Source organism: Enhydra lutris, unplaced genomic scaffold (assembly GCF_002288905.1).
Source record: "Enhydra lutris kenyoni isolate GAN:26980312 unplaced genomic scaffold, ASM228890v2 scaffoldscaffold34, whole genome shotgun sequence".
Taxonomy (NCBI): domain Eukaryota; kingdom Metazoa; phylum Chordata; class Mammalia; order Carnivora; family Mustelidae; genus Enhydra; species Enhydra lutris.
In genome coordinates this window covers 16,498,319-16,522,730 of record NW_019154118.1, presented here as the reverse complement: position 1 = coordinate 16,522,730, position 24,412 = coordinate 16,498,319, and the positions used below count along the sequence as shown (strand labels likewise).

At 53.6% G+C, this 24,412-nt stretch overlaps 1 protein-coding gene across 1 annotated transcript in view; it reads right to left on the bottom strand.

Moving 5' to 3' along the window:
• Window positions 1-24,412, bottom strand: part of LOC111153828 (DS cell adhesion molecule like 1) — a 339,620-nt gene that overhangs the window by 98,049 nt on the left and 217,159 nt on the right. The window contains exon 4 of the mRNA XM_022513083.1: window positions 3,274-3,420. Within this exon, the coding sequence (XP_022368791.1) occupies window positions 3,274-3,420 (147 nt within the window). The remainder of the gene's footprint in view (window positions 1-3,273; window positions 3,421-24,412) is intronic.

The window sequence follows — 24,412 nt, the reverse complement described above, 5'->3', positions numbered from 1 at the left end:
GAGCAGAAGTAAAATGCTGCGGCATGTACCGGCGACAGCCCCGGGGGGATCAGGCGCTGCCAGGGCTGGCGTGGGGCTGGGGGAGCCAGATGGCTGAGCCTGAGAAATCTCCAGGGGCATTCAGGGCGCCCTGGGGAGGCTGCTGGGACCTCTCCAATCGGGTGAGCCGTACTGCCCCGGAAAGGTGCCCTGAACGTGGCTTCTGCATGTGGCTTAGCCCCCCATCCCCCACCCCATGAGCTGGGGAGCCCTGGACTCCTCAGCCAGCCTCTCTGGTCAAGGGTCTCATCTTTATAAAGGCAGACGATAATGCGTACTGCATGGGGTTCATACTCATGGAAGCTCTCGGTAAATTCTAGGAAGGATCTAGATGCTCAGAATGGCTGTTTGGGGGTTGGATTTTAGGGAGCTCAGACGGTTCTTGCAACTGCCTCCTTCACCGTGGACCATACAGAAAGAGGAAAGTCGCTCTCCTCCCCTCCCCAACAGACGCTCTTTGGAAAGCTGTGGGAACAATGATGCAGCAACAGCACGGGAACAAGACAGCCACCACAACACGGCAGCTCCTCTCCTGAGTGCTCCCCACGTGGCAGACACCGCGCTAAGCTTTGCCCATCTGGTCCCTGTTTCTCACAACAAGCTGGGGCGGGGGTTATGTTTTGTCACTCCCATTGTACAGATGAGGAGCCTGAGGTCTGGGACTCTCCTTATTTTCTGCCGCCTTGAGTCCGTGAGGCATGAGGCTAAGCCGGCACCTTGGGCTGGATCAGAGTCCTTTACCCAACACATCTCCTGTGCCCATCTTCCTTCCCGCCCTCTTGCTTTCTGGAACACTCTGTGAGGACTGAGGAACCCACAGGTGTGGTTGCTGCCCTCACTAAATGACCGTTGAGGACACACTGCCACGTGGATCCTTTCACTCCCTCCTTTTGCCTTGGGGCCTGGGGAGATGGGGCCACCCTTCCCCGGGTGTCCGGCCACTCCTGCCAGCCTGGGGGCTCTCGGGGGTGCCGGTCACTAGACGGTGAACCTCCGCAGCAGAAACCGTGGCCAGCCTCTCTTGCTCAGGACTGACTGAGTGCCCTCCTCAAGCTGGAGTGGATGTGTGGCACATGGGGCTGGAGGCTGAGGCCTGAGCTCCCCGACGTGCCCCCCTCGCACCCCCTCTGCACTGCCTTCCTCCAGTATCACTTGCACTTTTGCAGAGACAAGCAGCTGGCAGATGGCTTGTCATGCCACATCACATCAGGGCCATGTCACCGCCGGGACCCCGTCCCCTTGGCTTCCTCTGTTCCCTTCCCTCCAGGTCCCTCCTTTCAGCTCCCGTTCTGCCTTTGTCCCTCTGGGCAGGTTTTCTTCTGTTCTGTTTTCTCCCTGTCCTCTGTCTCTCTGTGCCTGCGCCTCTCGCCTTCTGTCTGCCTGGGGGGCCTCCCTGTCTTTACTTCTGTCTCTCATTTGGGCTTTATCTCTGACAGCATCTCTCATTCTCTTCCTGCCCCAACCCCCCTTCTCCCCACAGCTGGTGGGGAATGGAGACCAGAAGGAGATCGGGGTTGGCACACCCTCCCGTTTAAAGGGTGTCTTTTTTGAGAGACACCTGTCTACTCCCCCAGTAAAAGTGGAGGTGAGGTTGGCAGGATGAAGGGATTAAATATTTGTGCAGGAGAAAGCAGCAGGCTGGCAGGAAGGGTGGGTTTCTGCACCATTCCCCTGTTTTATGAGAAGCATGCAAATGAGATGCAAAGCAGCATGCAAACAAGTCCCAATACTTCCGAAGGAACCACTCTAACACATTGGGGAATTGGGCTGCAGATTCCAAAGTCTTGCCACAAAGACAGAGGCCCTCAGTGCAGCCATCAGCAGTTTCCCTTGGCATTGCTTAGGTCCACAAATCTTTACTTAGCACCTACTATGTGCCAGGCACAGGGCCCGGTGCTGGAGACACAAAGAGGGATCAGAGAGCCCTATCCTCTTGTCTCCTGCTCCTCAAATGGGCTAGGCAAATGAGAGAGGGTCTGGATAGAGATGATCTGAGGGTCAGCGTCATCCTCCCCAAACCCCAGACGGTCAGAGTGAGACAGAACCCTCTAGTCGGTCCTCTAGTTAGGCTACTTTTCCAGAGGCCCTGACAGGTTGCACAATTGGGTGAGTCTGGTCTCCGAAACGACCATGTTATCGGTTCACCCTCCTTCCACAAGCCACTCCAATCCCACCTCCTCAACAGCAGAGATATTCAAATTGTAGGTCACAAACGGTTAGGAACTTATGAAATCCATTTGGTGAGTTGCAACCAGCATTTAGATAAATCAAAATTGGATACGATAGAATAGGAAATAGCAGAGTTCATTTAAATGCATGTGGTAGGAGCGATCAGTGTGCCTTGCACAGGTTATGATAAAAATGTCTATCTGTGGATTGCTGTCAAGAGTTTGGAAAAGCACTGCTTCCAGAAAGGCACTGCTCCTTGAGGGGGACCCTCTGCCCTCCTTTATTCTGTGACTGGGGCATGTGTGTGTGCTCAAATGACTCCTTCCTTGCAGAGAGGGGTGGTACCCTGGCTGCAGAGGGAACGTCCTGGCTTTGCCTCCCACAGGTTAAACAGTTGGGGCAAGTTGCTTGGCTTCCCTAAGATCTGTTTTTTCTCCCCTGTAAAACAGAACAGCGTACCCCTCACGAGAATATTATGGTGCCTAATAGATAAGATCTGGTACGCAGGGGACTCAATAAACTTTAGCTTCTATCCCTTTGAAAAAGGGATAATCATTCCAGAAATAGAATCTTTTCTTTAGTTTATAAATATTGTAGTTTATGGATTATATCCTGCCTACTCTCAATCTATAATAGAAGAAACACATGGGCTCATAAACAGGGCAAATAGAATCTTAAAAAATACTTAGAGTCATGAAGGAACAAAATCCTCCCATATCTTATCTAATCTAACCTCATTGTTACTATGTTTGAACATTGGGTTATACTCATGAGCTTCCTGGCAGCAAAGGCAAAAAGGGGAAAGAGAAGATGGATTGCATTCACCTTCATTATCAATTCTCCAGGAGAGGTAGCTTGCTTAGGTGCAGACTCTGAGGTTCTTACACGAAGGGCACCCCAAACCACACTAGACGTGTTCTGCCCTGCTGGGCCCTGTATTTTTGTTCTTTAATCTCCTTCTCTGAGTCCCCTGATGACCTAAGTATGCAGCAGTGTCCCAGATCCGTGGCGTGGACACGGCCATCCCCAGGGTGGGTTGGTGCCCTCCGCAGCCCTCTTGCCTACCTGTCACAGAGAGGCGGGCCCCATTGCTCTGCCGGGTCTCCCCACTATACTTGTGCTTGGTGATGCAGCGGTAGGTAGAAAGGGCGTCCTCCTTCTGCACGTCAGAGATGTACAGCCCGCCGTGGTGAGTAATAAAAAACCTGTTTTCTGGAGACACAATCAAGACATACTCCATTACTCCCCTGGTGGGGCACACCAACAGAAGCCACTCAGGCTGGCAGCTGCCTTCCAGAACTGTTCCCAGAACTGTTATCCCTTTAGGTGTAGAGGTTTCCGACTTTTACAGAAGGATGGTGGGCTTTAGAGTCAGCCAAGATCTGGGTTCCAAACTGACGTGTCCACTTAATAGCTGTGTGACCTTGGGAAAGTCACTTAACGTCTCTGAGCCTTACCCACACAATGGGGTGCAAATAATGCATCACAGGACTGAAATAATAATGAAATGTCTGGTGCACAGCAAGTCCTCATCTTTCCTAATTCTGGGCAAGGGTTTGCAAAATTCCTTCACATTCCACGCTCATCAGTTCTTACAGGCATCTGAGGTGTCCTCTCCATCGTCAGTCACACGACCAACAAGCAGAGCAGACCTCAGGCCTTCTGGATCCCAGCTTTCCCCACGTATGGAGCCCAGGACAAGCCTAAACCCGTTTCTCTGAGTTTCTGTCATCCGTTCACTCAGCGAACAGTTGCTGAGGCTACCTATGCTAACGGTGGGGACATGGAGAGCCAGGGTTACAACACTCATTCAATACTCAGTTCTTGAACGCTCATTCTGTGCGAGGCAAAGGCACAGACGCTGTGCTTTACTTTTCCCGGTCCTTCCATGGTCTTATTGTCAGGACTCGGCAGGGAAGCCGGAAGGACTGGGGATAGGACACCCATTTTGGGGATATGACACCTGACGCCACTTAGCGGTGGAGTAGATTTCCTTGTCTGAGGTCCCAAGGCAAACCCTGAACTTGAGCCTAGTCAGGGCTCACTTTAAAAGGGAGAATATGGACTTGCCAGCTGGGGCGGGGATTGCATTTAGCTTCAGACGCCCTAAGCCCAAGACAGCGCCCTCCCACCCAAGGTCTAGCCAGACTGAGAGTGAGATGCTGATTGGGTCCCTCTGCCTGCTTTCTGGGAACTAGGCTGCTTCCCCAGACAGGCATAAAATACCCTAGGCTGCCATTTCCACCAGAAGTGGGCACTGGAATCAAGACCGTACAGTGTTTTAAAAAAGGAGCTATAGGGGAGAGGGTCATGCTGACTCCACTGGAGGGACCTGCTAACATTCGAATGCCAGGCTCTCGTAAGGAAACACTTTGGGTGGCCCCATGCCCTTCAACTCCCATTATTTAGAGGTCTGCATCCTCCCACCTGGGGGCTGATGACCCCCTCAACCAATGATGAGAGCTCTGAACACTGGCTCTCAGAAACATCCTGTGGTGTCCCACCACCCCAGAGCACCAGCCTCAGCACCAGGGGACTGGGATCTCGCCTAATGACACTTGGTGACAAGGAATGCTATAGAATTGTAGGGCTGAAAGCTGAAGGTGCCTGACCGCATCAGTGACAAAGGTTCTCCAGCCTTCCTTTGAATGTCTCTGGGTTTGGGGAACTCATTACCTCGCTCAGTGGTCCACTCCAGAGCGGATAGCTCTGACTTTTGGAGACATCTTCCTTGGTCACGATGGGTCTCCTGGTGGCTCCCTCCACGGATCCTGGTTCTACTCCCCGGAGCCCTAGGGAACTAGCCCGAACCTGCGTCACTGACACCTCTCTCACCAACTGGACAGGAGCTGTCACGCCCTTCGACTTTTCATCAGGCGAAGCTATATCTTTTATATTTATTTAATATGGTCTCAAGGAACTTCTTCAAAACGGATGATCTCTTGTTTCTTAATGCGTGTTGGTTTATCTACCGATCTCTGAATTTCCCCTCCCTATCTCCCATCCACCTTTGCATAGGATTAGACCTACTAGGTGCCAGGGGGTACCTAACTATCAGCCTTACATGACCAGCACAGGATAGAGTGCGACTACCAACGCCCGACCCAAGACGGTTCGCTTTTTTCAGGGGATGCGCTGGAATGGGAGGCAGCCCCATCACACCCTACCTCCCACTCAGCTCACACTCAGCTAAGGCCTGGTCTGACCACTGCCATCTCTCCACCCTTGGACCCCTGACCATGTGGGACTAGGTCTGGCTCCCCACCGAGCGGCATGGTTCCCCACCGAGCGGCAGATTGTTGGGGCCACCCCCCTCGAAGAACACTGGGCCATCAGGCAGCCTGCCTGTCCTCTGGACCCCCACCACGCCCTCTCCAGCACCCAGACCGCACCTTGCAGACCCCCACTCAGTGCTGTGGGTGAGACACGAGAAGGAAGCGGGAGGGAGCCCAGCCTTGCTGCCAGCCGTCGGAGAGGACCCGGGGGAAGCACAGAGAAAGCCTGGCTTCCCCACCAGACTCTGAATGTGCCGTTTTGTCTCCATGTTGTGACATCCCAAAGTCAAATGCGGAAGCTCTCCCGTGATTTATTATGTAACTGGGACTGGAATGCAGAACTACTGGAGGGTGTTACTGCCAATCAGAAGTATCTGGTCGGAGGTGTGTGTTTGCGGGGGGGAGAGACCCCCAAATCCACCTCAGCAGCCTACAGGTGCTCCAGCCCCAGCGGCTTGGACCCTGTGATCCCGCGGCCGCCAGCACCCCGGGACGACGGTGCACTTGGTCCTCCTGGAATTTTAAGCTGGGAAGGGGTGCTGCAGGGATGGTGGTGGGGAGCTGGGGTTTCTATGGCAACAAGCAGCTGCTGCGTCTGATGTTTCACATCCTTCATTGTCCTCATTTCCCCCCTCCCTTCCCCCCTTCTTGTGCATATTTAATTGCAGTAACATTTCCAGACACAGTATATCGCTCCTCGTGAAACAAAGGCGGGCCGCAGCCAGGGGGAGGCACAGCGCTTGCTTGCTCGAGAGAGGGGAAGAGAGAGGGGAAGGAGAAATCAGGGGTATTATGTTAATCCCCTCTGGGGGGGGACTTGTGCAACATCAGTTGTGCATGTTTGATGAGAATCAGATGATGGGCCCTGCTGGGGAAGGGAGCAGCAAGAGGCCGGTGGAGTGAGTGGCATACGGTGTGGGATGGGGGCAGCACAGCCAGCTGGTGGGGGGTCCGGAGGGGCCAGGGATCCACAGAACAGCTGGCCTCCAGGGCTGGCTCTGATGGCGTGGCCTGGCAGTCGGGCAGCCACTACTCCACACCCCAAACGGGACCGGCCATCCCCGGAACGGGTAGAGGAGCAGTTATCCCTCATCCTGGTTCCTTCTTCTCCGGGTAGGCTGGGTCGGGCTGGAGGAAGGGGAGTGGCAGCCATGACCTCCATGTCCAGCCCCCATCCTGAGGCCATATGCAAATGCGTGTCTGGGATCATGTTTGGTCGACACCGAGACTGGGAGGTACTAACGGCATGAGGTGGCCAGGGGCCAGGAGACATCTTTGGTCATCAATACCGTTCCACCCCAAATTCCAGCAGTGTGGCCATGGGCGTACGCCAGGAGGTCGCTTTCCCTCAGGCTCTAAGTCTGGGATACGGGTCTGTGTTTAAATGCGGACTGCTTTGATGCTGCTGGACTGTCACCTGCTAAAGGCTGTAGCATCGCCTGTGAACTTGCCCGTGACCAGGGATGCACAGTGTGTGGTTCCTTTTTTCTTTTTACTATTACTACAAATTCTCCACCCTGCTTTACCATCCTTCTTCCTGGTGATCTGGAGCGGGCCTCTCCTTTTGAGCACCTATTACATGTCAGGGCAAGGCTTTCATAAACATTATCTTATGCAATTCCCATAATGCTTTGAAATGGATACTATTGTTTTTATTAAGCAAAGCACAGAGAGGTTACATAACCTACCCACAGTCACACAGCTAGTAAATGGCAGAGTCTAGATGATCAGTCCACTTCCCATGCTCTTCCAAAGCTCTGTGCTAGACTGACTCTCCTAGAATGGCAGCCCTTCTCATAGGGACATAAGGTCAGCAGCCTCTGCTTGGTTGCTTCTGTCAGTGGGGTCCTCACTACCTTATAATGTAAGAGAGCACTCATACATTCAATTCTGTTTGGTTTATCAAGTCTCTATGGGGCATCCTTAGGTCCTAGACTGCACTCCATGGAGAGGTCTTAGACCTGGTCTCTGCCTTTTGGGATTCCATGGTTAGAAGACAATGTTCTTCCACCAGGAAAGGTGTTATCTTGGGGGCTGGCGAGGGGTAGGGAGACCTGATAGAGGCCATTAGTGAGAAGAGGAGGATAAACAGGGTACAAGCCCAGGACTGGATTTAGGAGGCTGGATTGGAGTCCTGGCACTGCCACTAAGGATGGACTGTGCACTGAGTTCAAAAGTATCTCCCAAAATGAATGCCCGCCCAGGGCCTGTGAACGGGAACTCATTGGAAACAAGATCTTTGCAAACATAATCAAGTTCAGATGAGGTCATATTGGATTGGCGTGGGTTCTAAAGCCAGTGTGAATTGTCCTCTTCTAAGAACGGGGAGATTTGGACACAGGCACATGAGCACAGAGAGAAGGCCATGTGAAGATAGACGCAGAAATTGGGGTGATGCATTTTTAAGGCAATAAATGTGGGATTGCCAGCCACCCCAGAAGCTATGTAAGAGGCCAGGAAGATTCCCCTCTAGAGCCAGGACGGGGAGCACGCCGTGCGGACACCCTGACCCGGGGCTTCTGGCTTCCAGAACCATGACATGGTAAATCTCTGCTGTGTTAAGGCATCGGGTTTGTGGTAACTTGTTACCACAGCCCTGGGAAACAGACACCAGGTGGCCGCAGGGGGTCCAGGAGTCTCCCAGGCCCTCAGTTGTCCCTCCTGCAAAAAAGAGGGGGGAGGTGGGGTACATGTGTGTTTCCCACCCTGGACATTAGAATTGGACATTAGAATCATCTCAGCAGCTTTTAAAATTAAACTCAGAATCTCTGGGGGTGTGGTTTCTGAAGAAATTGGTCTTTAAAGAAAGCTTTTCAGGTCCCAAAACGTGCAGGAGGGGAAGAGAGCCGTGGGGTAAGAGAAACTCATGAGGCCCCTTCCCTCTGACAACCAACCTCTCTCTGATGGCGCTCAGCTTCTGAGTCCCGTTTCCCCTTCAGGAAAACAGAGATAATAAATAGACCTTACGTCACGGAGCCATTGGGAGAGCCAGATGAATTGCAGCTTGTGAGAGGCCTTGGCACACTGGCAGGGCTCCATCACCCTCAATCCAAGTGACCCAACCTCAAGGAGATGAGGGGCGCTCGGTCCCTGTGGCCGGGCTTCCTGCAAATTCTCCCCTTCCTTCCCCATAAAGAGCTTGGCCATAAAGAAAGGGGACGCCTGCCCTTGGTAATGCAGAGGTCCTGCACACAGCGGCTAAGTGAACCAACAGCATCTTCTTGGTCTTTTTCTAAAAGGTCAAACAGCTGGGCCTCAGAGACTCCCCAGAGCTGCAGGAGAGAGGAACACTAGAAATCTTGGAGCTCCTGGAAGCTCCAGGGGGCTGCAAGTGACGGCAGTGGGGGCGGGGTGGGGGGGACTGCCCTCTGCAGAGGCTGGGCCTCTCTGCGCTCAGAGGCAGGTAGGAGGGTCTGTTTGATAGAGAGAGGGTGCTGGGCAGAAGAGGAGGAAGGAGCTGAGGGTTTGCAGGAAGGTATGGGCTCCACGGATCCCACTCCTAGGCCCTAAAGCAAGGGAACAGAAATGACCAAATACAGCAGGGACAGCAGCCTCCTGCCTGGCTCCCTGCTTCGGCTCCTGTCCCTCCTCCATCTGTTCCAACCTACAGCCCGAGTGAGCCTTTAAAACCGGAGTCAGATTATGTGGCTCCTTTCCTCAAAGCCCTCCAATAGTCTCTCATTTCACTCAGTGTGAAAGCAGTGCTGATTGCAAAGTGGGTGCTCTAGAAATAAATATTTCTAGAACGAATGAATGACGCTTCCCAAAACTTGAAGGTAGTTTTATCGGCATGTTGCTCACGATGAAACAGCAACAAAGCAAAGTCAGATACCAGCTCTAATTTTACCTCCTCCAAGAAGCCTTCCCAGATTAGCGCACTCCCAATTCTGAGCGTTTCTACATCTGGCAAACCTCTTGCCACTGCTAATCACTGTGTTTGCTATATCCAATCACTTTTGAAAATAATTATGTTTGAGCTTTCCAAAGTCAAAGTTAAACGGGATGGAGGTTCCTTAAATTAATAAAAATAGAATTATTACGTGACCTAACAATTCCACTTCTGGGTGTGTACCTGGAAAAATTAAAAGCAGGGTCTTAAAAAGGACTTTGTTCACCTGTTCATGGCATTAATCACACTAGTGAAAGGTGGAAAGAACCCAAGTGTCTGCTGATGGACGAGTGGACCAGGAAAGGTGGTTTAGACACATGATGGAATGTTGCTCAGCATTCAAAGGGAAGGGCATTCTGACACAGGTGACGGTGTGGGTGAACCCTGAGGACATTATGCTCAGGGAAATAAGGTGGTCACAAAAAGACAAATACGGTCTGATTCCGCTGATAGGAGGTACCTAGAGCAGTCAGCTTTGTAGAGACAGAAAGTGGAATGGTGGGTGTCAGGGGCTGGGTTAGAAGAAATGCGAAGTAGTCTTCCATGGGTACGGAGCTCCAGTTTTGCGAGATAAATCTGCACTTAAACATTTCTGAACTCAAGACGGAGCCGAAATGCTACTGAAACAAGCACTTAAGCCTTAAAAATAATGAAGATGGCAAATTTTATGTTATATGGATTCTACAGCGATTAAAATAAGAAATTTCTTTTTTTTTCTAATTTGGACCATTTTATTTTTTTAAAATTTTTTTTAAATTTTATTTTTTATAAACATATAATATATTTTTATCCCCAGGGGTACAGGTCTGTGAATTGCCAGGTTTACATACTTCACAGCACTCACCATAGCACATACCCTCCCCAGTGTCCATAATCCCACCTCCCCTCCCAACCCCCCTCCCCCCATCAACCCTCAGTTTGTTTTGTGAGATTAAGAGTCACTTATGGTTTGTCTCCCTCCCAATTCCATCTTGTTCCACTTGCTCTTCTCCTACCCCCTTAACCCCCCATGTTGCATCTCCTCTCCCTCATATCAGGGAGATCATATGATAGTTGTCTTTCTCCGATTGACTTACTTCGCTAAGCATGATACCCTCTAGTTCCATCCACGTCGTCGCAAATTTTAAGTCAAGATTATAAAGAATTGGAATGAGTGTTTTCAGGAAGTAGTGAGTTTCCTGTCACCAGGGGTATTTAAGTAGAGACTGGAGAAATGCTTGGCTGAGATATTGCATAGAGGATTTAAATACTAAGTAAGAGAAAGAAATTGGATCATATTTAAGGTCCCTTTCTTCCTAGAAATTTTTGTATATATATATATATATATATATATATTTTTTTTTTTTTTTTTTTTTTTTGAGAGAGAGAGAGAGAGAGAGAGAGGAAGCAAGGGGAGGGGGCAGAGGGAGAGGAAGGAAAGAATCTCAAGAACGCTCCATGCCCAACTTGAGCTCCATGCAGGGCTCGATCCCATGACCCTGAGATCATGATTTGAGCCCAAATCAAGAGTTGGGTGCTTAACCAATGGAGCCACCCAGGTGCCCTCAAATTTGTAAATTCTTTTTTTTTTTGTAAAGATTTTATTTATTTATTTGACAGACAGAGATCACAAGTAGTCAGAGAGGCAGGCAGAGAGAGAGAGGAAGGGAAGCTTCCTCTGATGCAGGGCTCAATCCCAGGACCCTGAGATCATGACCTGAGCTGAAGGCAGAGGCTTAACCCACTGAGCCACCCAGGTGCCCCCAAATTTGTAAATTCTTAACTGAAAGGACAGCAGAGCTGCAAGACCCCTTGGAGATCAGCTCCTACAGCGGTTTGCAAATCTGTGTCTGTAGGCTCCTTTCCACCCCAGGACTTTTGCTGCGGTCCTCCTTCTGGGCCCAAAATGCTTTTTCCTTGACTCACTCCCGGCCCCGTTCAGATCTCAGCTCAGATACCATCTCATTGCAAAGGCCTTGCCTGACCCCTCTCTCAAAATTAGACTGTGCTCCATGTCCCTGCCCAATTCCTTACCCTGCCTGTTTGTCTTCAGAGCACGTGGTGTTTCTCGCTGACAGCAAGGAGTTATTTTAGTAACCCAGCTCCAGAACACGGCTGGCACATAGAAGATGTTCAGTGCACATGCGGCAAACGGAGGAATCTGGGCAGGGGCAGAGGCACGTCCAGCCGAGGGAGACAACAGTTTCTCCAGCCTAGAGTCCTGTTCTGAGGTCCCCCGTGCGCTGGGGTCTCTCCCCCTAAAACCCCTGCTGATATACCATAACGGTTTGGCCCACTGCCTCCCCCCGCCCTTAAGCCAATGCTTAATGCTTGTCTTGGCTCCCCAGCTCAGTGGAGTCCAGGCTGGGACGTGTGGAGGATGGTGTGGCGCGAACAAAAGGGAAGGAGACAATGAGCGACCTGGCCGGGGGTTCTGGAGTATAAGCCTTGTCTGACTCATCTTCAGAGGGTGACCCCGCAGGGAATGACCTCACCCTTCTCAGGAGCTACTCAAGCACGTGGAGACCCGGGACAGCCCGCCCAGGGAGAAGGAGAAACAGGGATAGCCCCTCTCCAGTGTGCCTGAGGCTGGCCTTCCACCGTCCTTCCCTAACCAGGGAACTATTTCTCCCGTAGCGGACGGGAGTGCAAACGCAACCCTCGCCCGGAGGGGAGACCCCCTGACAACAGAGGTCCCGGGATGGAACCACATGTCCTGGGCCCAACTCTGAGACCAGACCATGCCACGCCATGGTGGAGGTGGGGTGGCGGTCTGCCCCTCTGCGGACAGAGGAGGAGGATTGAGCCGCTGTGGGCAAACTCCACCTGCCTATGCTAGAGGTTTCCATGGCTGGGGCCTTTGAGGAAGAAGACCCATGTGCAGGAGCCGATAGCCAGACACTTCCCCTCTTTGTCGCTTTTAGACACCCTTGGTGGGCAGAGTCTGCCTGGGCTGGGAGACTGATCTGGGTCCAGCTGGCGAAGTGTCTTCAATGGTTTTATAAACTCAGCAAGCAAGACACCCCAAGGTGCCTGAATCGGGGTGCCCCCAGGTGCCCAGCTCTCCCACATGGGTCCCCCCCCCCATGAAGTGCCATCACCGGCCCAGGCGGTACCTGTGCTTTTGTTGTACAGAGGAGGAGACCGTGGCTCAGGTGGGGACCAGTTAGAGTCACCCATCTAGTGAGAGGAAGAGCCGGGGCTCCCCTGGGCTCTCTGGAACCAATCCCAAGCTGCTTTCCCCAAACCCAGCTGCCGGGAGAGCATTAGCTGCGTTCTGGAGGGCGCCCTGGCCAACCTGTCCCAGGTGAGGTGCACTTGGCTGACCCTTCCGGGCAGCGGTCGGGCCCCTGGCTTCTTCTGGAGGCGGCGTCCCTCTCCCTAGCCGTGGCCAGCATGGGGGGTGGGCAGGAAGGGGAGGAAGGCCCTGAAGCCGGCACCAGAAGGCATTGGACGGACAGAGCGGATGAGTCATGTCCCCTGGGAGGCCCCCGTGTGGTGACGTGGTGACGTGAGAGGTCAGAGGCAGTAGGCAGTCATCTGTTCCGAGAGGCCTCACACAGAGGCAGCAAAGCCTGCCGCGACATGGGTCGTCAGGAAGGCAGGGCCACGGGAAGGTGGCTGCGTGCGTCTGGGGGGGAACAGAGTGCATGTGCAACCACGCGTGCACCGTCGGGGGCACTGGCCCTGGCTGCTGGGGCAGAGCTGGTAGAGAAGGGGCCGGCAGCTTGGGGGAAGCATATGCTTGCCGTCTGAAATGCGAGGCTTGAGACCTGCGTCCTACCAACTGTGTGGCTTTGGGAAAATCCCTTGACCTCTCTGGGCTTTTGTTGTCTCATCCCCCAACTGGGGGTCCTAACAGCCCTGGTTTGCTCATCTCACAGGATTCTCCTGCAGGGTCCAGGAGACAATGTTTGTGAAAGCGGCCGGGACATGTCCTATACTGTATGTCCTGCAGGGGCAGGGGGGCTGCTTCCACTGTACAAAGTGTGTAAACACACAGGGCAGGCGTGATTAAGACATGTATGGGGACCCAGGTATTTTTGTGCGTATTGTGCTGAATGAATGAATCCTGGCCGTAGGAAAACTTCCCGGGAGAGGCTTCTCGGCTCCTGGACTCCGAGGGGTCCCTAAAGCAAGAAAACCAGAAACTGAAGGAGGGGTCTTTTGCTTGGCCCGCACTCCTCACCCCCGCAAGGAAGTCACAGGACACAATAGGGTAAGGAGCTGGGGACAGAGAGGTGGGAAGAAATGGACGGAGATTTGCACAGAGACCAGGATTCGGTCGGGATCAGAAAAATCATTTAGTCTCTCTTGGGAAAGAAGAGATACTTGGCCTGTGTCCGTGCAAGTTTGCTTTCGGGGCAGCCTCAGGATGCCAAAGCCTTGAAGTGTCTCTATCGGCCCCCGGGGGCATCCCAATCCCACAAGAGTAATTGCAATCGATACAGGTTACTAGTTACAGCTCCATCCAGCACAGATTTACAGAAACAATGCGGTCAGCCAGCCGCGCTGAGATGCACGAGACAGCTCACCCGGGGGCAGGGCGGCTCTTCCCTCCCAGGCAGTCTGCCCCACGGGGCAGGGTGGGTGGGGGTAGCTGATGCTTCTGCGGGGCGGGGGGGGGGGGGGGGGGGGGGGGAACCCCCCCCTGGGGATCCGGCACCAGGGTGGCCTGGGGGTAGCTGATGCTTCTGGGGGCGTAGAATCAGCCCTACCTGGGGATCCGGCACCAGGGTAGCCTGCGGAACGCTATTTAGGGCCAACCTTGCTGGGCATCCTCCTTTCACTCCTTTCTGTCCGGCTGATGGTGAGGCCCTGGCGGAAACTACCAGCCTGGGTTTCAAAAGCCCCAGGGAAGCCGAGATCCATTCTGGCTCCTCTTTTCCCCTGGACTCTAGACCCCCAGGACTGTAAGGCCTCCACCCAGGACCCCAAGAGAGATTTGCAACACAGTGGATAGCACAGGGTATTTGAGTCAGGAATGTGGATTCAAGTCCCAGCTCTGGGTGCTGGCTGGCTCTAAGTTCTAGTGCCTCCCTGGCATGGGCTGAATTGTGTCCCCATAAATTTCCTATGTGAAGTCTTGACCCCCAATGTGACTCTTTTAGGAGACGGGGCCTTTAAAGAGGTACTTAAGGCTAAAAGAGATCATAGGGGTGGGGCATGGATCCACCAGGACTGGTGTCCTTGTAGGAGGAGGAAGAGATGCCAGGGCTGTAGGCACACAGAGGGAAGACTCTGTGAGGACACAGCGACAGGGCAGCCGTTGGTAAGAGAAGAGGACTCAGGAGAAACTGGACCTGCCACTCTGGTCATTTTGTCGTGGACGCCCTAGAAAATGAACACACCTCTCATCCAGACACGCTGTTCCCTGCGGACCCTTCCAGCACTAAGATCCCAGAACTAGGTCCTGCTGTGTGAAGACACTGGGGGGGAGGGCTTCTGGGTAGGAGTGGGGAGGAGGACAGAGGCCAGCTGGTCCTGAAGGTCATTGAGTACACCACACAGGCTGGGTATAGACATTGAGAGCAGGAGGGGTACGGAGAGACCTAGCCAAGACCCCTTAGTGGACATTAGATACCAGGAGCAGAGGAGGCATCGTGCAGGGGTGGCATGGGTGGGAAGCTGGCCCGGGGAATGGGCCTTTGATCCCAGGTAGGGCTTCGTCTGCACTCCCTTTCAAACATCCAAACCTCATCTGCCACCACACAGGGCGCCCAAGGAGACTGGGGCCTAGAGGTGCACATGGCTAGTCTTTCCCTTTCCAAATGGAACTCAAGTCTGGCAGCGTGCACGCATCTGGGGCGTGAGGAGGCTAGATGGATGGGAGGTAGGACCTCTGCTATGAAACTTGGATAAGGTATGCAGAGCCAGAAACTTCGCCCTGCCTCTGGCCGGCGGGAAGCATGAGCAAATGCTAGAGCGAAGGTTCCAGTGGGGAGCTAAGCCAGAGCGCCTCACAATTCCATAACCTCCATGCACCAGGGGGCAGCTCTACCTGCCTGCTTCCTGGCATAAGGGCTCCCAGGTGCTGGGGAAGGCACCATGGCCTCCCGTTTGTCTTCAAGGTGTGATGCCAGGCTGGGCTGGGGCTTGGTGGGTGGGTCAGGCTCCCAATGGTGGCATAACAGACCACGTGTTCCCAGGAGGCCTTGCAAGAAGGCCTATGCCCTTCTGTGCCCACTGCTACCCCTGTAGGTGAGAAAGCGAGTGGTCAAAGAGGAGGATATGGAACTACAGAGAGATGCCGACCTTATCCGGTTCTCACGGGGTGTGACCCAGACTCTGTTCCCCCGCAAGGCTGGAGGGACCCAGAGCTGACCACAGCAGTCATATTTTCCTGGCCGTATCCAGCCACGGGCCACACTTAGCTCTAGGGTTTAGCTGACTTGGAAGCGCCAAGGCGATCTCCTCATCTCTACATCGCACACCTCTACCCAGCCGTGGTCTTCCAGAAAGGTGGAGGTTTTGCTTGTAAGAGCACCATGACCTAGAAATGTCGTTTATAAGAGTCTCTCCCGTGGAAAGGCTTATGCAGAGGCAGGCCTGGTAGGGCTGAGAGCACTGGCCTGGGAGATGAGAAGCCTAGTTGCGAATTTGCTGGGGGACTTTTGACAAGTTGCAGTGCTCCCCCTGGGCCCATTTCCCTAACTGATGAATGAGGAGATGGGACCATTTGAAGGGACTTGTTTTGAAGGGATCTCCCAAGCCTCACTTCTTCGTGATTCTACAATTTCCCTCCACTTGGCCCGGCAAGGGTGGGGGGAGGGTGTGTCTCTCTTTTTAACCCCATCTCAGCGAGAGCTCTGAGGAGTGCTGAGCACAGGAGCCAACGTGGTCTCAACACCCCGGTCCAGAGTGGTCTACAAGGGTATAACAGCGCCTGACCTGCATGGTCGTCCTAGCCTGACCATGCTGAGCTGCCACCAGCCCGAAGTCCCCATGTCTGCCCTGGAGGGGAGATGGGCCAGGTTTCCTATCTTTATTTCTGCCTTTGGCCCCTATAAGAGATGGGGTCACTGGAGGGATGGGAACCTGAGGTCTCTTGAGGGCCAAGGATGTTGATAGTATTGTGGAGCAGAAAAGGCCCCATCTGGATTCAAAAGGGCGTGGGTTCGAACCGTGTTTCCCTTCCTTGCTGGAAGGTGCTGGGTGAGCCACTGGACCTCTCTGAACCTATTTCCTGGGAGAATTAAATGAAATAAAGAATATGCCCAACGCAGTGCCTGTCACATAAGAGTGAGTCAGTCGTTACTGAATAACTGAATGGGTTAATGGATAAGGGAATGTATAATTCTCATAGCAGTGGGGTGGGGGGGCTCTCACCACTTGCCCTGGGCCTTGGCCTGCACTGGGTGCTGCAGACCATTCCCACCACCTCCCAGCTGCCCACCAGCTGGCGTCTTGAGCAAGGAGGACAGTGTGGATTCCCAGGGAGGGACCAGACTCAGCTCTTGGGAGCCCTGGTGGATTGAATGCTTTGGGCAGCTGAGACCTAGGAGGGCATCAGCATTGTCTCCGGGACACTGCCCAGGACCTGGAGCTCCCAGGGGGTGCTGGGATGGACGGTATTGGGGAGGGGAGCCAGCAGGAGAGTTCTGGAGGAGGGAGACCGAGGAGCAGTGGCTGGTCTCCTCTCTCCCTGAGTCCCTTTCTCCAAATACAGCTCTATCCTTCCCTACCCCAGGATTAGCACACATCTCTCATTCTCCTATTGCAACAAGATTTTATTTCTAATTATGCTGTAATAAAGCTGGAGCACTCCCAGGCTTCCTTTCAAATGACTTGTACACACACTGCCTATCGGATCCTCCTCAGCCCCATTGTAATAGCATTTCCCTGACATTCATTAGACATGCATGAGAGGGGCGCTTTAAGAATAGAATTGCATTTAAATGGATTTGCTGAGAGAGGAAGATGAAAAAGAGAGAGGCAAGGGGGGAGGAGGGAGAGGGAGAGAGGTCTGTTGAACAAACTATGAAAACAAGATGCTGTAATAACAGGATGCTGAAATAAACCTCTTTCTTCCCCGTCCTCCTCCGGCGGCACACGGCCTCCCAGCCTCCCCGGAGCCCCCACCCCCACTTTTATGTTACCCACTGGGGGGGGCTTCCGAGCGCCTCGCTCCATGTGTCAGATGTTCATGGTGTAATAGAAATAACTATTATTACAATCCGGGAAAGCAGCCTTGCTTCTACAGAACCCCGATAGCCAGGCGGCCGGCAGGGAGGGGGACCCTGTGTCCTTGGGCCTGGAGCAGATGGACGGTGACTGCCCCCCAAGGGCTCACCTCCCATGTGTGGCTCCCAACTCTGTTCTCCACCTTCCCCCCAATGACCATGCTGCAGCTGGAACCACCATGGGTCATGGAGTAGCTGAGATTTCCCTTTTATCGTGGGTGGGGTAAGAGATCCATTCTGACCCCCCTAACCCCCCAGGCCTCCGCAGCGAGCACTCACCCCACAGCACTTTGCGCATATTGTGATCAGCCAACTCTGCATCAAGGCCCCAACTACGTGTCCACACCTGCTGGGGCCTCGTTTGATTCATATCCCTCCCTAAAGCTACAGCCTCTTAAAATGGACATCTGATCCCGCCATAAACCACCCCGTGGCTTCCTATTTCTCTCAGGATAAAGACCAAAATCCTTTACAGGCATCAAAGCCCACCATGCTTCCGCTGATCCCTGATGGGTGGTTCCAACTCCAGCCACGGGGGTGGTTTCCTCTGCTCCTCTGCTCCTCCAGAAATCCCAGCTTCTTCCTCCTCCAACCCTGGCCCGTTGGGACACCTGCCCCCTTCCTTCCCAAAGTGCATGCTGACCACTCCCCCGCTGGAGCTCAGCTCACTCTCCCCTCCTCGAAAAGACCCTCCCCACGCATCTGTCTCAGGTCCTCTTTCCCTGTGCACCATCCCAGCTGTGACAAAGTGTGCACTGAGTCACCAGGAGCCTGGCACCGTCCCTAGACAGCAGGCCCTTTGAGGGTCCTGACCCCTGCCATAGGCCCAGCCCTCGTTGTGCACCAGAGGCTCAGGACAATGGGACGGCTACCAGGCACCAAGCTAGGGGCTCTTCCGGACACGCTCTCTCATTTACTCCTTGCTACGGCCTTACTGAGGGAGAGGTTTCCCCTCCCCTCTCATAGATGAGGAATCTGACCATCAGAAAGCTCAAAGCAGTTTGCCCCACATCACAGAGCTGGGGCTGTCCGAATCAGAGGCTCACTCTGGCTAAGCCACTTCCCGCCGCGCTGCCCTCCCCTGGGCATCCCCACCAGCTCCTTCCCACAGGGAGGGCCACTCACCTCCCCTGCACCCCTATAAGACCCTTCTTGAACCCTCTTTCTTCTGGACGTCCTCTTGGAAAGCCCAGCTAATGCAGATTCTCTCTCCTTTTCCAGACAGTGCACGGCTTCACCTGTGAGGCCACACCGTGGGACCCCGGAGGGCCTCCGCTCTCACGTTTACATTGTTCCCTAGCCAGCCCACAAGAGCCATTCTTGTATTCCCAGATAGAATGCAGGCTCCTTACAGATACCTCATATCCCCCTTCCTCGACCCTGCGACTTCTGGGAATATGCTACAGGGCACTTATCTGCCACGGAAGCACTGCCCCCCACCCCTTAGCTGCTGTGTGACCTGGACCGGGTCCTGGACAGGAGGGCCTTGCCCCCCAGCCTCCTCCTCTGTAATGGGGGAGTAATGCAGGGCTGCAGTGAGGTCTCAGGGAGCTGCCTCCTCTCTCTGTCCCAGTTCTTCCTTTGGACAGTGTGGTGACGATCGGGGAGTTAGAGAAAGAATGAGACAGCTGGTCTTACAGTGTTCCAGAAGGGTGTTTGGCTACAAGGAGCATGGTACTGTGACCTCTCGAAGCCCTCCGATGTGGCTCCAAGGGCACCGGGATGGCAGTGAAGACTACCCCTCTGTCCTTCCTAGGTTTGCCTCCTGATTTATTGTCTCTCCACCCCAGGAGACTGTCTGGTTCAGAAGCCTCCTGCGTCCACATGCTGCAGAGAGAAGAAGCTCCCATGATGAATGGCCAGAGCCCCCGAAGGCCAAGAGCAGCTGGTAGGCCCGTCATCGCTGCCTCCCAGTCCCTGGTATGGCCCAAGTCTGGCACTTGCTGAAGTTGGTCAAGTGCATACCCATGAATGAGATCATGACCTCCACGACAGCTTGGTTGCTCCATTACTCTGGGGTCAGTTTTGGGTTCAACACCTGCATGGGGTGGTGCTTAAAGATATTTGTTGAACAGATAGATGGACGGATGGATGGATGCTTGGATGGATGGATGGGTGGGTGGGTGGGTGGGTGGATGGATAGACAGACAGACGGATGAGTGCATGAATCTGAGACTTTTTACCCCTGTGGTTAAGTACTTGGGCTCTGATGTCAGACCGACCTTGGCTCCACAGTGCAACCTTGTTCAGGTTACCTAACCTCTGTGACTCAGTTTCCTCATCTATAAACCTATGCTAATAATAGTACGAATCACAGAGTTGAAGTTGTCGCAAACAGGCAAGTGCCTGGCCCGGGACCTGTGCGGCGACTGTCTGATAAACATTAGCTCTTGTTAATCTTACTGCACAGCTTTTGGGGAAGGAGAACCCACCCGATGCTGAGGAGAAGCTTCTCAGGACTTGGGAGTAACCGCTGGGGCTGGTGGTTCCGGATTCCTCCTGCATCCCGCTTCCCCCTTCTTAGAACCCATGAAAATCCTCTGACAGCGCTCAGACAGCGGAGGCAATTCCATTATTGTGAACACCCAGCTTTTCTATTTACAGGCTAATCGCCCCAACGGTGTGGCCCATCAGCAAAGCCAGCCAGGGTGCTTGTCAGGAAAGGCAGACATGCTCATAGTCCCTTCAGCCGCCGTGTCTCATAAGCTCGCCAAGCGAGGCTATCTCACTGAAATGATAAGAGGCACAAGCGCTCTGCCCCCACAGTAACCGGCCCGAGCGCTTCTCCCCACCACTGTGCCATCTCCCCACCTTTCAGCTCGAAATGACAGCCTACCTGTTGGGAACTTCCCCTCCCCTCCCCAGGCCTTCTCCTCCTCTTCCTCCCCTAACCTGGGGTACCTGCATCCCTTACCAGGCTTTTATCACTCACGAAGTTTTTGTTCACGATCAAAAATGCTTGTCTTCCTTGGTGCCAGTGCACGGGGGAGGGACGAGGGGGGTGGGAGGGACGTCTCTCATTTATGGATTTCCATTAAGTGCCAAGCAGAGTGCAAGAGGCGTCACACACAAGATTATCCCTATCTTACAGATAAGGAAACCAGGTTCGTGGAGATTCAGATACTTGCCCAAGGTCACACAGTTAGAAAACAACATAATTGGGATCGGAACCCAGACTGTCTGATTCCACAACACCTTAAGAACAGAAGCCTCAAATCACCCTAGGGGTTTCCAACAGCCGCGGCCTGCAAGCCCGGGGTCTGTTTATTGACCTTAGCTATGGACAAAGGCCATCTTTCACGGTGGACAAAAGCAGGCAAAGGCTTTACCTTAGGCTGGACACACAGTGCAGGCTTCACCAGTGATGGGAGCACCGGTTATGCTCTTCGTGCATGTATATTTCCGGTGGTGACACTGGCCCGGGGCCTCTGAGTGCAGCTCTGGCCCCCCCCAGCTCCCCGGGCACATGCTGCCTCCCCACCCTGTGCAGAGTGGTCCCAGCATGTGGAGTGCTGAGCTCATTCACCAGACAGGTACAATTTCCCACCTCTCACTCTCTGATACTTTTCTGAGTAATCAATCATAAAACTGTTTCCAAATCAACCCAGATTTAGCTCTGGCCTCCCCTCTTCTAACTCTAGCAATATCCTAGCTATCTCTGTGGTGGGTCAACTCCTCTAGGCTCTGGCCTCCCTATATCTCTGCCTCTCCCTAAAAATGCCCTGCTAACCCAGAGTCTGGGTTTCCACCCAGCACGACGCTCTTGCCCCTGGCCATGGCCTATTCTGGGCGTGGTCTCTTTCTCAGGATGTCTCTCTGCACTGCCTTCAATCACAGTTGAGGGGCCTAGGTCAGGCAAGCCTCTTCTTTCCTGCTCCCTCTTCTTGGGATTCATCCAATATGCTGAGCTTTCTAGTAATTAATGTTTTGGGTTAAGGAGGCCATAAGCCTCCTCTGCATCAAGTCCTTAAAGACGTATAGAGAGAAAGAAATTTGGGAGGGCAAAGGTCAGAGCGAATCCACGCGAGGAAAGAGCTTGGGGATATAACTTAGGGTTGAAACGATAATTTCTTGGTAAATTCTCAGAACTATATTCCCCACCCCCACTAAATTCCAGTCTTTGTAAGAGCAGGGAAGGAAAATGGGATTAACTGACCACCTTCGACTATGTGTCAAGCACTGCACTCAGTGCCTTACTGCAACCTTGCCAGATGGCTATTGTCATCCCCAGTATACAGATGAGAAAACCGAGGCTTAGAGAGGTTGGACAACTTGTTGTCTGCAGCGCAGACCCAGGAAGTGAACCCAGGTCCAATGCTGGACACCCATCCACCGAGCCCAACTATCTCTGTGTGTCCCTCTCTAGAGTCTTCCGAGGGACACGTGTGTGGGGGTGGGGAGGGGAAGGGGTTGAAAGGGAAGGAAAGGAGAAAGCGCCTTTTGAGCTCCAGTTTGAGCTCTACGTCTTCGGCCTATAATAAGTTAGAGGTAGTCACTGCCCCCCTGCCCCCCAGGATTGGAAGCTGAGGGGGGATGGCGGGGCAGGAGGGGATGACAGCAGCAGAAACCCAGGAAGCCGCTGGCGCTGGAAGGAGCCAGCCTGTGAGGTCCTCAGTGTAATTTCCCCTCTGTGTAATTTCCCCGTAAGGCCTTGTGACCCAGCAGCCACGGGGCGGGGGGGCATCCCGGCATATCAGCAGTCACACGATCAAAGAACAAGTAGGAATTAATATCCCTGAGGTGGTCCAGAGCCTCTGATACCAGCAGAAAATTACAGGCCACGAGGCAGGAGCATTACAGAATGAATGGGAGGGGACAAGAGATTTCCGTGGCTAATCCTGTTAACGAGACAATTTCTTATCAAACTCATTATGTTTGTGAAAGGAGGGAGCAGGAGGGGGAAGAGGAGGTGGGGCCGGGGGTGGGTGGTGGGGGTCTAGCCCTGGAGAAGGAGGGAGAGAGGCAGGGGAGGTGTGGTACCAGAGTCCATGGGTTCCAGGGAGGCAGACGGGGGACTAGTAGACGTCTTGGAGGAATCACACCTGTGCTGGTCTGTCTCTGCTCCCTGCAAAAAGGGGGCAGGGGTAAAAACTCTCCCCTTGGAGCTAACTCCCTGCTGAGCAGCAGGGAGCATCCTCCCTGTCCTGTCCAGTTGTCAGAACCCTCAGGTACCTGGAAGAGAAGCAGGATCCTTCTTCCGCCCTCTTCCTTTGACCAAACCCCGATTTGAGCCCATCTCGCTTGGATTTACAAGGACCATCCCCAGTCTACACAGACGGACAGTTGCTGAAGAGGCAGAAAGCATCCTGGTGTCCACAAAGCACTTTCCTGTCCAGGCTCTCACTGAGTCCTCCCAGCCCTGCTTTCCTGTTAGCTGGACAGGGAGGCAATTACAGAGTGAGCGGGTCAGAGGGCCTGTCCTGGAACTTACCAGCTGAGCATTTTGGGCAAATCACTTAACCTCTCTGAACCATAACAGTCTCCTCTTGAAAACAGGTGAACTAAACCCTGCCCTACCTACTTCCCAGGGTCCTTGGGAGATTAGAGAGGAAAGACACATGCAAGAGGCCCTCCTCATGCGTGAAACACTGACAGTTTTCCGAAGAGGACACAACAGGTGACATGTCTTGTTGGAGGTAACGGGGTGGATGGGGCAAGCTTTAGCTTCAAATCCAGGGGGCGTTTCAACTGCCAGGAAATCACTCCATTGCCTTGTGGTGGACGAGACTGTCCCAGGGAATCCGATTAGCACACACCTGAGTTCTGTGTATTAAGGGCCCACGATGCACTCGGGATCTCCCAGGCCGGTCTGGGAAACTGCTAAGGTCAAGGACAAAGTCCTGATCCTCCTGAAGCTTAGCATCCAGTCGGGGAGAAGCCACATCCACAGAGCAACAGGAGTTCAAGTCGGGGTGCTTCCCCTACCCCCTCAAACGCTACAGTGCGGAGACGAAGGGGAGTGACAAGGGCAAAGACCACTGGGCTGGCACCAGGAGAGAGGGCTCCACCAGGGAGTCAGGACTCTCTGAGGGCCTGAAAGCATGTGTGGGGTCTGGACGCATACAGGAGAAGTTGGATGACTATCCAGCACCCGTTTGTGGAGCGCTGGGTACATACCGGGGGCTCTGCTAAACGAGGGACATACTCCAAGGTGCTTAAAACCCGCCTGTGGTCAAGTCTGGCCTCTCAGCACGAGCTGGCGAGGATGCGGACAGATGAACCCGTCGTGCACTGCGGCGGAGAATGTAAAATGGCTCCGCCCTATGGAAACCAGTATGGCGGTTCCTCAAAAATCAAAAACAGCCCCACCAGATGACCCAGAGGTTCCATTTCAGGGTTCAGACTCCAAAGAGCTGAACGCGGGGACTCTACAGTGTATCTGTACACCCAGGTTCCCAGCAGCACGGTTCACGAGAGCCAAAAAGTGCAAGAAAGCCTGGAATCCGCCAGCAGATGAGTGGATTAACACAACGGGGTCTCCTCCTACAAGGGAATAGTATTCAGCCTAAAAAAGGAAGCAAATTCTGTCACCCGCTCCAGCACGGATCATCCTTGAGAACGTGAGGCTAAATGACAGAAGCCAGTCACGGGAGCACGAATATGGTCTGATTCCACCAGAGAGGCCATACCTAGAGTCATCAGCTTCACAGAGACAGGCAGAGACAGGCTGGGCAGGAAGGGAAAGGGGCAGCTTTCTGAGCCGCTGGGGCAGGCCTGCACCACCTGTTCCCAGACATCCTCTCCCGTTTGGCCAAGTCCTGGCTGATGACTTTTATTACATGCAACCGAATGCCACCCTCAGAGAGCTAAGAGGTACATTGGGGGCCGTGGGCGGTCCAGGTGGTCGAGAGGCAAGGGCTGGATGGGGAAGTCTTTGA